This window comes from Silurus aristotelis, assembly GCF_946808225.1.
Source record: "Silurus aristotelis genome assembly, chromosome: 13".
Taxonomy (NCBI): domain Eukaryota; kingdom Metazoa; phylum Chordata; class Actinopteri; order Siluriformes; family Siluridae; genus Silurus; species Silurus aristotelis.
In genome coordinates, this window is record NC_139586.1 from 2,933,299 (window position 1) to 2,945,707 (window position 12,409).

Sequence of the window (12,409 nt, forward strand, 5' to 3'; positions counted from 1 at the left end):
ACTGACTGACAAAGTGTCACTGTCTGTCTGACTGACTGACAAAGTGTCACTGTCTGTCTGACTGACTGACAAAGTGTCACTGTCTGTCTGACTGACTGACAAAGTGTCACTGTCTGTCTGACTGACTGACAAAGTGTCACTGTCTGTCTGACTGACTGACAAAGTGTCACTGACTGACAAAGTGTCTGTCTGTCTGTCTGTCTGACAAAGTGTCTGTCTGTCTGTCTGACTGACAAATTGTCTGTCTGTCTGTCTGACTGACAAATTGTCTGTCTGTCTGTCTGACTGACAAATTGTCTGTCTGTCTGTCTGACTGACAAATTGTCTGTCTGTCTGTCTGACTGACAAATTGTCTGTCTGTCTGTCTGACTGACAAATTGTCTGTCTGTCTGTCTGACAAATTGTCTGTCTGTCTGTCTGTCTGACTGACAAATTGTCTGTCTGTCTGTCTGACTGACAAATTGTCTGTCTGTCTGTCTGACTGACAAATTGTCTGTCTGTCTGTCTGTCTGTCTGACAAATTGTCTGTCTGTCTGACTGACAAATTGTCTGTCTGTCTGTCTGTCTGACTGACAAATTGTCTGTCTGTCTGACAAATTGTCTGTCTGTCTGACAAATTGTCTGTCTGTCTGTCTGACTGACAAATTGTCTGTCTGTCTGTCTGACTGACAAATTGTCTGTCTGTCTGTCTGACTGACAAATTGTCTGTCTGTCTGTCTGACTGACAAATTGTCTGTCTGTCTGTCTGTCTGACAATTGTCTGTCTGTCTGTCTGTCTGTCTGTCTGTCTGTCTGTCTGTCTGGCAATTGTCTGTCTGTCTGTCTGACTCACAAATTGTCTGTCCGTCCGTCCATCCATCCATCCATCCATGCTGGAAAAGTATGTTTATTAGACATCACAAGACACTATAGTTTCTTTCGGCTTCTCCCATTAGGGGTCGCCACAGCGGATCCTCCGCACGTTTGATTTGACATATGTTTTACGCTGGATGCCCTTCCTAACGCAACCCTCCCCAATTTATCCGGGCTTGGGACCGGCACTGAGAGTGGCTGGGGATGGTTCCCTGACCGGGAATCGAACCCGGGTCGCAGCGGTGAGAGCGCTGCATCTTAACCACTAGACCACCAGGGGACCTACATCACAAGACACTATAATGTCAAAAATTTATTGAAACAAAGCCTGTAGCAAAAAAACACAGAAGACCCAACTTCAGTAACATTTCTTATATGAAATCTGGGAACCCAAACTTTGTAGGTCACACACACACACACACACGCGCACACACAGCACCGAACCATGAGTACAATAGTCTGTCACTGGCACATGGTCATTGTAATGTTTTTTCTATTGCAGCCTTTGCATCTGCCTCCTTGAAAAGTTGAAAACTAGAGCATGGCATTATCCCCTTACATTACCACAATCTTGTTTTTTTTCACAAGATCCTTTTTCATGTGACCCGTCAGTCACGTGGAAGTTGGTCAGTTTAGGACAAACTTCCTAAACTTGCAGTAGGCGAATGGTAAAATTTTTTTTTTTTTAATTAGACATAAATCAATAGGTGTCTACGAGGTTTAAATTTTTTTGTTAAAAAATTCAAGGTTGACTAATGTGACGTCTATTTTCTAGCATATATACGGACTTTAATAGATAGGAAACCACCAGAAACACACAGGAATATACCCGACATTGAGAAATACAGTGTAACCCACGCTTCATTTTAAGCCAGTATTGACAAGTCATTCAGAGAGGGTTCGATTGATGGAACATAGAGACAGAAAGTGTAACGAGAACAGACAGACTCCCCTCTGGACATACAAGAAAAAAAAAAAAAAAAAAAAAAAACAGTGACGAAAATAGACTAATTCATGAGCAAAATGTAGAAAAGACAAGAGCATGTGACATTTAAAATACACTATACAAAATACAAAAATATTGGGGCACTTGGTTTTTCTAGTCGTATTTAGTTCTTCCCCAAACTGTTTTAACAAAGGCACACAATTGTTTACAATGTCTTGAAAGCCCTATGAAAATTTCCCTTCACTTGAACTGGTTGATCTGAACCTGTTCCAGTATCTGTGCACAGAGAAAGCTCCATTATAATATGGTTTACACGGGCTGGAGTGGAGGGAAGATCTTAATTTTGACTGAATGAGAACAAATCTCCAGAACTGTTTGTTAAAAAACTATCTATAATCCTGGATCAAGGCGAAACCCTGATTTTACTGCCTAAAGAACTGTGGGGAGATTATAGTGGCTTTATTCTTGAAGCCAACGATCAAGAGATGTAGCTTGACAGGTCTGTATCAGTGACCTGATCTACAAACCTATAAGCACAGACATTGCACTTGGTTACTCAGCACAGTTAAATACATTAGTAAATGATTTGAATGCACGTTGTAGTCGAATAAATTTTTCCCCTCACTGGCATAGAATTCAACACGAGCTTCCGGAAAATATTTCATCAATGAAAAAGAAATTCAAATGCGTTCATTACGAGATATATGAAAGATCTATGACGATAAACAGTGCAATGTTTACTGACCTACTTCTTGATCATGTAAAACTAAAATGTGTGCCCATTCAGAAAAAAAATAAATAAAAAAACAGATGTCCAGATGCAACCTCACAGTGTGAGGTGAATATGCAGCTTTTTTTGTATACACACATACACCTCTCCAGCTGTGACCTCAGCAGTTATGGACAGTCCCTTTGCTAAAAAATACAAATGCTCATGCAACAAGTAAGAGTGACTAAAAACATAGCTTCTCTATAAAATTGGGTCATGGAAAATCCTACTCAACTACAAACAAAACAAGGTTTGTCATGGACTGGAAAAGTAGGTTACTAATAGTCAAAATATAGAAACAAATTTAGAAAATAAAGGAAAGCAAATTTGACTAATTCCCAATGCAATAATCGCCAGAGAAACAAAATTGATTATTAAAAAAAGACTATCGACAGTGGATGGACCCGTTCCACATTTAGTCCCCATTTATTTTAGGGAAGATGTTCCACCAGAATTTGGAGTGTGTGTGCAGAGATTTGTGTACTGATATAGGTGAAGTATGGAGGCCTGGGGTGCCATCAATGTTCTAATCTCAAAAGTGTTCAATTGGTTTGAGCTCTATAGCAAGCCATTCAAGATCTTCCACATCTTCCAACCCATGTCTTTATGGAGCTGGTTTTGTGCACAGGGGCATTGGCAAGCTAGAACAGGTTTGGGTCTCCTACTTCAAGTTAAGGGAAAATTTCATGCTAAATGCATTTAAATTGGACAACAACAAATTGTGTGGCTCCAACTTTGTGGAAACAGATTGGAGTCTCTCAATACTTTTGTCAATATAGTGTATAAATTCCCTGTTATTTTGTAAAATCCTAGTTTAATCTTAACAATTCCCATATGTTTCCATTTATTCCATTAGAAAGTTTCTGAAAGTTTTGAAAATTCTATAGCTAGCTACCCTAGCTACAATAAAACTTTCTTTCGGCTTCTCCCATTAGGGGTCGCCACAGCGGATAATCCGTACTAAACTGCCCCTATTTGTATCCAGGTGTTCGAGTAAAAGGATCTGTCTGCAAAGCAGCCTGGCTCACCTATAGGCATGATGCGATGCATGGCCACAGAAAGAAAGAAGATGGCGTCGCTGTAATAAGTCCCAGAGCCTGCACTGAAATGCTTCTGCATGGCCTTGACAATTGGGAAAAGCTTCTCTGTCAGGTCATAAACATCATGAAACACCACCTGAAATGCAAAATCGAAATCTGATTAACATTCTTTGTCAAGAAAGCAGATATTAAAGGCCACTTAATGTTATACTCCTTTACTGTACTCTATATACATAGAAAATTCTTTACATTTTGTCCCTTTGCACATAGCAAGCTCCATAAAACCATGTCTAAGGTTAGAGTGGAAGAACTCTAGGGTCCTGCACAGAGCCTGGACCTAAACCGGACTGAACAACTTTGAGACGAGCTGAACACTGAATCCCCAGACCGCCTCATTTGACCAGTGCCTGCCCTTGCTAATTAAAAGGCACCTCCTTCGGTGTCTTACAGACGACGATTGGTTCCCTTTTGAGTCAAGTTCTTCTGGGGTTTCTTCCTCTCATCATCTCAAGGAGATTTTCCTTGCTGCCTATTACTTCCTCATTAGGAGACTTGTGTTAAACTGCACAACACATTCCAAAACCCAGTAGAAAGCGCTCCGAGAAGAGTGGAGGTTGCTAAAACAGAAATGGAGACCTAAATCTGGAACAGAATGCTCATCAAACAGATTTGGGTTTTATGGTCTAAACATTTTCAAAAAACATCTGTCCAGTTCTGTAACTATGGCCTGTGGATGAATAATAAGGGGCAATAATGAGGGGCAAACTAAATACCTTGTGGCTACTGAAATTTTAAGGTCCATCAACTGATAAACAAAACTGGGTGATATGATGAGTGGTAGAAACCACAGGGTTATCCAAGACAAATCTAGCCACCATTTCATCTTAGACCGTCTGTGATCATTTAAATGGTGTTGTGGTGTGTGTCAGAGACGCCCACGTATACCTTAGCTGCACTATCTAGCAGTCTTTGAAGAATGGGTTAACAGTTTAAGAATACAGACCTGTAACCACAGACAGATATGGTGAGTGGTAGAAACCACAGATTCAATCACAAGGTTATCCCAGACACATTTAGCCACCATTGCATCTCAGAAAGTCTGTGATAATTTAAATGGTGTGGTGTGTGTCAGAGATGCCCACGTATACCTTAGCAGCACTATCTAGCTGTCATTGAAGAATGGGTTAATAGTTCAAGAATCAAGAAAATACAGTGTATACAAAGAATAAAGTGAAACAGTTAAACCTAATCCTTATCCAGAGCTACTTGTTGTTATCTCAGTTATATGGCTGAGCAACTGAGGGTTAAAGGCCTTGGAGGACCTGCGATTTGAACCCATGACCCTCCGAGCAAAAGTCCAAAATTTTTCCACTGATCCACCACTTTCCAAAACTGTGTATTATGCTTGAGAATGATACCATCGGAGTTCTGACCACAGCAAAAGCGGAAACCAACGACTTCCCAAGCCTAAGGGCAGTATTCTGTTGTGCATTTTAATTCAGAGGCAACAGCAGCAGAGGGGTAACAGCATGAATTAGATGGCAAGGCTCAGCATGGTCCAGTGTATCTTATTTCTGCAGGGTAAAACTGCAAAACACCGCAATGTGTCGACTTGACCTTGTCGACTACCTGTACCATCTTGCAAAACTTACCAAAATGTCTGAAAACACCACTCCCTTGGGGGTTATTTGGTTCTGCCTAGAATGCTGCACGTCCACACATACTGGAGTGGTCATACAAGTTTTGCTTGCAAATCTGGGGGGAGTCATTAATCCTCAAGCAAAGTTCAAATCTGTTTAGTCAATCCTTAATTGTAACTTAGCAAGTAGCGATGTGGGGAGCAAGTGGGAAATGGAGCTATGCTATTGCATGTGCAGTTCTGCAAATTAAAGATCTGGAACATTAAAGTGACCACACTGCATTGTATGTCTCCTCTCATTCCAATGGTCCTGCATTGATATGAACTATGACTCATCAGGAAAGAATTTTACTCCCACTGTGAACGACATGACAACCTCCTGAACAAATGTGCACCGAACTGAAAACGGTCCGAAACCATCTCCACAAAATACTCAAAATACCTCTTTTGCACATTCAGCCTGATTTCTTTCAACAAGTTTTCCTCTCTCTATACTATAACTGCTAGCACGGTTGCGGTTCAGCCACCAGGCTGACGCCTACACAAGGGAAGTCTGTGTTATTCCCAACTTCCTTCAGCGCTCTTCCTGGAAACACAGTCCATCTGCTAGGGGAATGTTTTTAACTTCGGTTTTCTTGTAGCATTGTTGAAAGATGAGGTGGCAAAGCCTGATCCTGAGTCAGCCAAGTGAATGAGAGAACTGCTGCTTCCTGAACAGCTGCTCTGGGCTACTGTTACTTCCTTTAAAAATCACAACAATAGTTGTTACGATTCTCGTAGCAGACTGGATCTTGTGAGCAAAACAAAGCTATTCAGTTTAAAATATCTTTTAATACTCGAAACTTTTTTTCAAACTTGTAATTGTACATTTTTGCGACATGCTATGACAACAAAACCTTGGGCTAAAACAGTTTCTTTTTGGGATCAATGCAAATCAAATCGGAGGCTTAAAGACTTCATAAAACCTACACTGTAAGTGTCAGCATCACACCCAGATACTGATCCTTTACCAAACTGTTGGCACCAATTTATAGGCAAACAACATCCCCATTACTTCCCAAAAGCTTTTACAAAATCAAAGGGGAAAGCCTTCCCAGAAGAGCAAAGGGGGCAGAGGACAACTCTATATTAGCGCCTTGTAATGACACCAATAAAAAAATAAATAAGAACTTTAAACTTCAGGTCAGATGAAATTACCACTAAAATCAAGACCTGTAAGGTAGACAAAAAAAAGAAAAAGAAAAAAAAGAGAGTAGCTGTGATCCTGCATGAAGACCCTTGTTCTTATCAAGCATTATGGAAAAAATACCTAGCACTTGTGGTGGTAAAGAAAAGGTTACACATAAAACAGGTGTGACGATAACTTTGTCAAAAGAATATTTTAAGTGTATATTTCAGGGTTTTAATGTAAAATTTTGCTATTTAAACAACTTTTGCCTATTTTCAATATAATTTACCTCAGAAAATATTTTTTAGACACCAGATTAAAAAATTTGAGCCGATACACTATATAGACAAACATACTGGAACTTTTACAGCCATATATGGTTCAGCTTCAAAAAAAAGTTAGAGGCACACATCTTTGGATGTGGTGGAATTTAGGAAAACAAGGAAACCTAAACCTGATACATTACAATGGCCATGTGAACAAAGCCAGCTCCATGAAATATGGTTTTCATGGGTTAGATGATGTAGGAGATCTTGAGTGGCCTGCTCTAGAGCTCGGACCTCAACCCTAATGAGTACCTTCAAATGAATTAAAATGCTGACTGCACCCAAATCACATACATCACAACCTGACTGTATTAACGCCCTTGTGACTGAATGACCACAAATCTCCTCAAGCCCAATACAAAATCTGGTGAAACATCTAGAAGAAGTGATGGAGGTTATAATAGGAGCAGATGGCGACTAAATGTTGCATGGGATGTTCAAAAAGCATGGTAGGTACCCACAAATGTTCTATATGCAATAGTATACATGGAAAGAAGGCTCAAAATGTATTTCCTTCCGTTTTTTTTGTGTAGATGGACCTACGTTTACACCATATAATAAATAAACCTGCAATCACAAAGCCCTTTCAGCACAAGCCAAGTACCCAGAGTGGATTATTATGAGATTTACCATAACGCTAGTTACCTTGAGGTGCGTGTATCAGGATGTGGAGTTGAGAAGAACCGGATTAAAGGGGTAGGGAAATCTGGACTCGTGGATATACGCCAACTAACCACCCCATGATCCAAGGAAGAGGATCAGGTCTTAGCAGGGATTGTTGCTGGGTAAGAAAAAGCAGAGCTGGCAAGGGAAGGAATTTTATTTTCCACATATATAGAGAATCTTCAGCCGCAGAAAAAAACAACCATTTAGCACTATAATAAATGTGTGTAAAGCTAAAGAAAAGATACACACACATACACAGCTCTGTCAATAAATAAAGCCCAACTGTGTATTGTACCGACACGCTGTAATGATTCTAGTAGTTCCAACAGAGCAAGGATGCCCCCATGTGCCCATCTGGAAGTATATCAACGAGCAACGAGCAACAATCAACGAGCATAAATAGTATTTATGAAGCTAATTATATTTATGGCTACAGGGTCAAAAGTATTTAGACACCAACCCATTGTACCCATATGCTTATAGAACAGATTTTTTTTTTCAATATTTTTATATAATTTCTCCCCCATTTGCTGTCTTAAGAACCAAGCTTTTAGGATATCAGGTGTATTGGTGAGATATGGTACTGATGTTGAGGAGGTGAGGTCTGAGGGGTTCAGTCATTGTTCCAATTCATTTCAAAGTGTTCAGTGGGGTTAAGGAGGTCGGGGCTCTGCTCAAGGTTTTCTAGACTAACCTTAAGCACGTTGTGTATGTGCGTGTTATAGCATTGAAATTTCCCTTTACAGGAATTTGAAACTCCAGTCCTCCTAAACATCAGGCCAGACCTGTTCCAGCAAAACAATTCTCCTGTGCCCAAAGTGAGCGTCAATACGTTTTCTAATAACTGACTGAAGAGAGCATAATGTAATGTAGTGTCTTGAATTTTGGGCCAACCAAGTTCTCCTCGGGGAGTTTCTGGGGGATGAGAGATAAACAGCGTTTGTACATGCAGCCATGTGGAGGAAATGTCTGTTCTGTGACCTTTTAGTCCACTGGCACAGGGCAGGAGCAATTACACAAACTTGCCATGTGTGTGTCCTTTCTCAATCCAGTGGTGCCACTGCCATCTGGTGAACCACAAGTGAAATTCTTTCCCTCCACATCAACATGCACAATGTTCTTTAAACACTCTTTAATGCCGGGGTGCACATTGTGCAATTTTTTAAAAGCGATTGTTGCCTGTCAGACTGTAAGAAAATGGTCTGTGTCACCCAGTAGGATCTCAGTTGTCATATCATCAGACTGTACGACAACTGAACCACACAAGAAAAAGACACGTTCAGACCCGTGTTCTCTCTAACAGTAGCTAGCAGCAACAAAAACTCTCTAGTTAATGACGGGCCGTGATAATAAAAACATCATACGAACACTCCATAACCTCGAGAAGTTACTCTTCTCGCTGTCGTGACCACTTGACTCCTTTTCGACTTTTTTCCCTGAGGTAAAAAATCGTGCTAATCGCACCATCTATTGGTTCTTGGTTCTACGGGCGTTGTAGGAGACCTCAATCATCTTTCACATCAGTCACCCGTCGTCAAAAACAGCTCAAAATCGTATAAAGGATAGCAGGTATAACAACATTTTGTTCAGAGGGACAGTAAAAAAAACTGGAGGGTCAAAGAGAACAACATCTGGCAACAGCACTACCCAGAACATAAACATAATTATATAGGTAGCTGCTTCTGAGCAGGGAAATCAATAGTGTTGGGTTCAAGACCACGTCAGTCAAGACAGTCAAAACCAAGACCAAGACCAATGGCCTAGCTCAAATTGCTCTGAAATATGACAGTGAGGCGAGACCAGGATGAGACACAAGTCCATATGCTTAGATCTGATAATTCAATGGCTGCAGGCTCATACAACCTTCGTTGCTGTATTAATCTGAACATAATTTGAACACCACAACACAATCAAGTTCTTGCTCGAGGAAATTACGTTACGCTCAAGCAAAGAACAAGGCAAAGTTCACTAGAATCTAAGACCAAGACTATTGAGGAGAAAAAGACTACTCTTCAGTTCCACATTATTAGCAGGGTTGCAAAGTGGCAGACACTTTTTGAAAACCTTTTATGGGAACTGGTGAATTTTGGAAATATTCCAAGTTAGAAATCGACCAGGAATTATTGGGAATAATTAGAAATTTTATGGTACAGTTTCAGTGGTCCCCTGGTGGTCTAGTGGTTAAGATGCAGCGCTCCCACCGCTGCGACCCGGGTTCGATTCCCGGTCAGGGAACCATCCCCAGCCACTCTTAGTGCCGGTCCCAAGCCCGGATAAATTGGGGAGGGTTGCGTTAGGAAGGGCATCCAGCGTAAAACATGTGCCAAATCAAACGTGCGGAGGATCCGCTGTGGCGACCCCTAACGGGAGAAGCCGAAAAGAAAGATGGTACAGTTTCAGTACAGGGCTTTTTTTTTTTTTTTTTTTGCACGTGTACCGAATGCAATACCTTTTTAAAAGTTGTTCAAGTCCCCTCACAAACATAACAAGTGGCAGACCACAAGTTTGCTTAGTCTCCGCCTCATACTGCTGTGTAGCATTATTTTTCAATTATTAAACTTGATACAAACACAACAATGCCAGGGGTAAAACAACAAAAAAAGAAACTAGAGTTAGCGCAGTGTCATTGTCGCTGCCACTTCCTGACATCGCCAGCGCTAGCGCTATTGATTCTTTAGCGCTTTATGTCAAAAATTTCCGCATATAGAGAGAGTGAACGAATGAAGGATGGGAGGAATGAGGACGTTTGTTAAATTTTGCTGAAATAAGTAAAAGTTACATAGAATGAATCTTTAGAAAATGTAATAATTGTAAAACACAAATGCACACAAATGGGGTCTTTAACATTCAAACAATTTAACTCAATTCCATACATTTTCTTTTTAATCAATTTAATTTGTAGCTATTTAGTCGATACCTCAATCTAAACAATTGTTGTTCACAAATTGCGTTTTAAAAAAAAACGACCAACAATTTTACCAAAATTGTACTGAACCGTGACTTAAAAACCGATAACGGTACTGAACCGTAAATTTTGCGTACCGTTACAACCGTAATATAAAGGGTTTTATATATAAATGTAAATAGAAAAATTTCATTTCGTCATAAGCTGACATGCATGCGAACGAAATAAAAAAACAAAAAAACAAATTTGTCTTAATTGTGAAATTTTGTTGCGCAACAGCGCATACGCAGCACAAGGAAGTTTTAAACATAAATGGAGGGGGCGTGGCCTCAGTGGTCCTGCAGTAAGTGTGCTGTGTGTATGTGATTGATTAATGTGCAGGTACAAATTCTACTGAAATTACATTAAATCTGGCTGCTTTAAACTACAATTTTTTGGAAGGTTGAGGGGTTCGGTGTCGGGCCCCTCAGCAAGGCCCTTAAGCTTCAACTGAGATCATTCTAAGTCTGAATCAGGATTATCTTCTTAATAATTTGAAAGAAAGGGTTTAGATAAATTTCACCAAACTGATCCGACCCTCTAGAACTGGAGATCCTGTGGTGCCCAGTGGTTCGTACCTCATACTGAAAAGTCGCATCCTGCAGAAGCTCTGGAAGCCTCCTCATGCCCAGTTCCTTACTCCCTGCGTCAGAAACATAATGAAGAACCAGAATTTCGTCTTCTCGGAATCGCCCGTGCCTTGCCATGGAGCGCATGGCCACCTCGAACTTGCTCTGCATCGTCCGGCTCGTGTTGATCTTCGTGAACATCATGAGAGCATGGTAGGAATGGCGCCTTGGCACTCGGTTCTCCTCGTGAAGTGAGTATCCGGTGTCCGGCGAGAATTCGGCGTCGTTGCGGTTGGAGTTGTGACTCGCCTGCGTCTCCTTGATCCGTTTGGTGGTGCTGGAGAAGTTCTGCTTTTCCGAGCCTAAGTAGTAGAAAGCCATCACGGCCAGGGCAGCAGCGAGGAGCAGGGCGACCTGGTGAGGTCTGATGGTGCTCATTCTCGCCATGGTCAGAGAAATGATACGGAACATGCCCATGGCTCCAAAATAGACTTGGTGGAACCTGAAGAGAGATAGAAGGAGATCACGGAGATTATAAAGAAGATCATGGAGATTATGAAGATTATCAAACTCATAAAGACCATGGAGATCAAGAAGATCATAGAAATAATAAAGACCTTAAAGTTAATGTAGATCATAGAGATCATGGAGATCATAAAGATCATAGAGATCATGAAGACCTTAATGATCATGGAGATCTTAAAGATCATGAAGATCACATGCATAAGCATCATCATGAAGACCATATAAGAACCATGAACATGTGTTTTGCTTCTGAAATGCCAATTTATTATCTCCAAGCACCACCACGATGGATCGATTTCTTCATGACTTATGGAAGATCTTGCACGCCCTGCACTTGTCACGTGCTCAACATGACGTTCAACACAAAATAAGATCGCACACTATCACAAAGGTTGTGCTAATTAGCTAATTGAGCTGCATTGCACTTACCCTGATGAACACTTGCAGAAAAACTCATGAGCAACCTGGCATCATGTAACAAACGTTATCTCCAGCCATTGCTCGGAGTATTTCATGAATCAATTACCAAATACAAACCTAGTCCCTTAAAACGCGCCCTACAAAGTGCGAAGAATAACGGATTCTCAGCTACTTTTACTACACACCACACATTACTGGAGTTTTGTTTGAGACACCGCCCAAATCTTCGCTTAGGATCAGAGCCTAGAAAGCCGGAAATATAAAACGTAAAAGTCATTAAAAAAAAACTCTGTTCTGTTTTTTGTTTGTTTTTAAATATAAAGAACGAGAAATATATATGTTTATTTTTTTAATTCATTTAAAAACTTCAATATATTTTTCTCTTTATATTGTCAAGTAGATATTATAACATTAGTGCTCATACATAAATATTCATATAAACGTAAGTAAGTAATAAGAAATTAATTTACCATTAAAAATTTAAATATTGTAAGGAATGCGTATAACACTAAGAATGTAGGTTAACATTAAATATATATATATTT

General features: G+C 40.3%; 1 protein-coding gene across 1 annotated transcript in view; it reads right to left on the minus strand.

Moving 5' to 3' along the window:
- Positions 1-12,062, minus strand: part of xxylt1 (xyloside xylosyltransferase 1) — a 36,060-nt gene extending 23,998 nt beyond the window's left edge. Inside the window, exons 1-3 of the mRNA XM_083557796.1 lie at positions 11,874-12,062; positions 10,929-11,421; positions 3,596-3,743 (exon numbers count right to left, since the gene is read on the minus strand). Coding sequence (XP_083413922.1) covers positions 3,596-3,743; positions 10,929-11,396 — 616 coding nt within the window. The 5' untranslated portion in view covers positions 11,397-11,421; positions 11,874-12,062. The remainder of the gene's footprint in view (positions 1-3,595; positions 3,744-10,928; positions 11,422-11,873) is intronic.
- Positions 12,063-12,409: the final 347 nt, after the last annotated feature.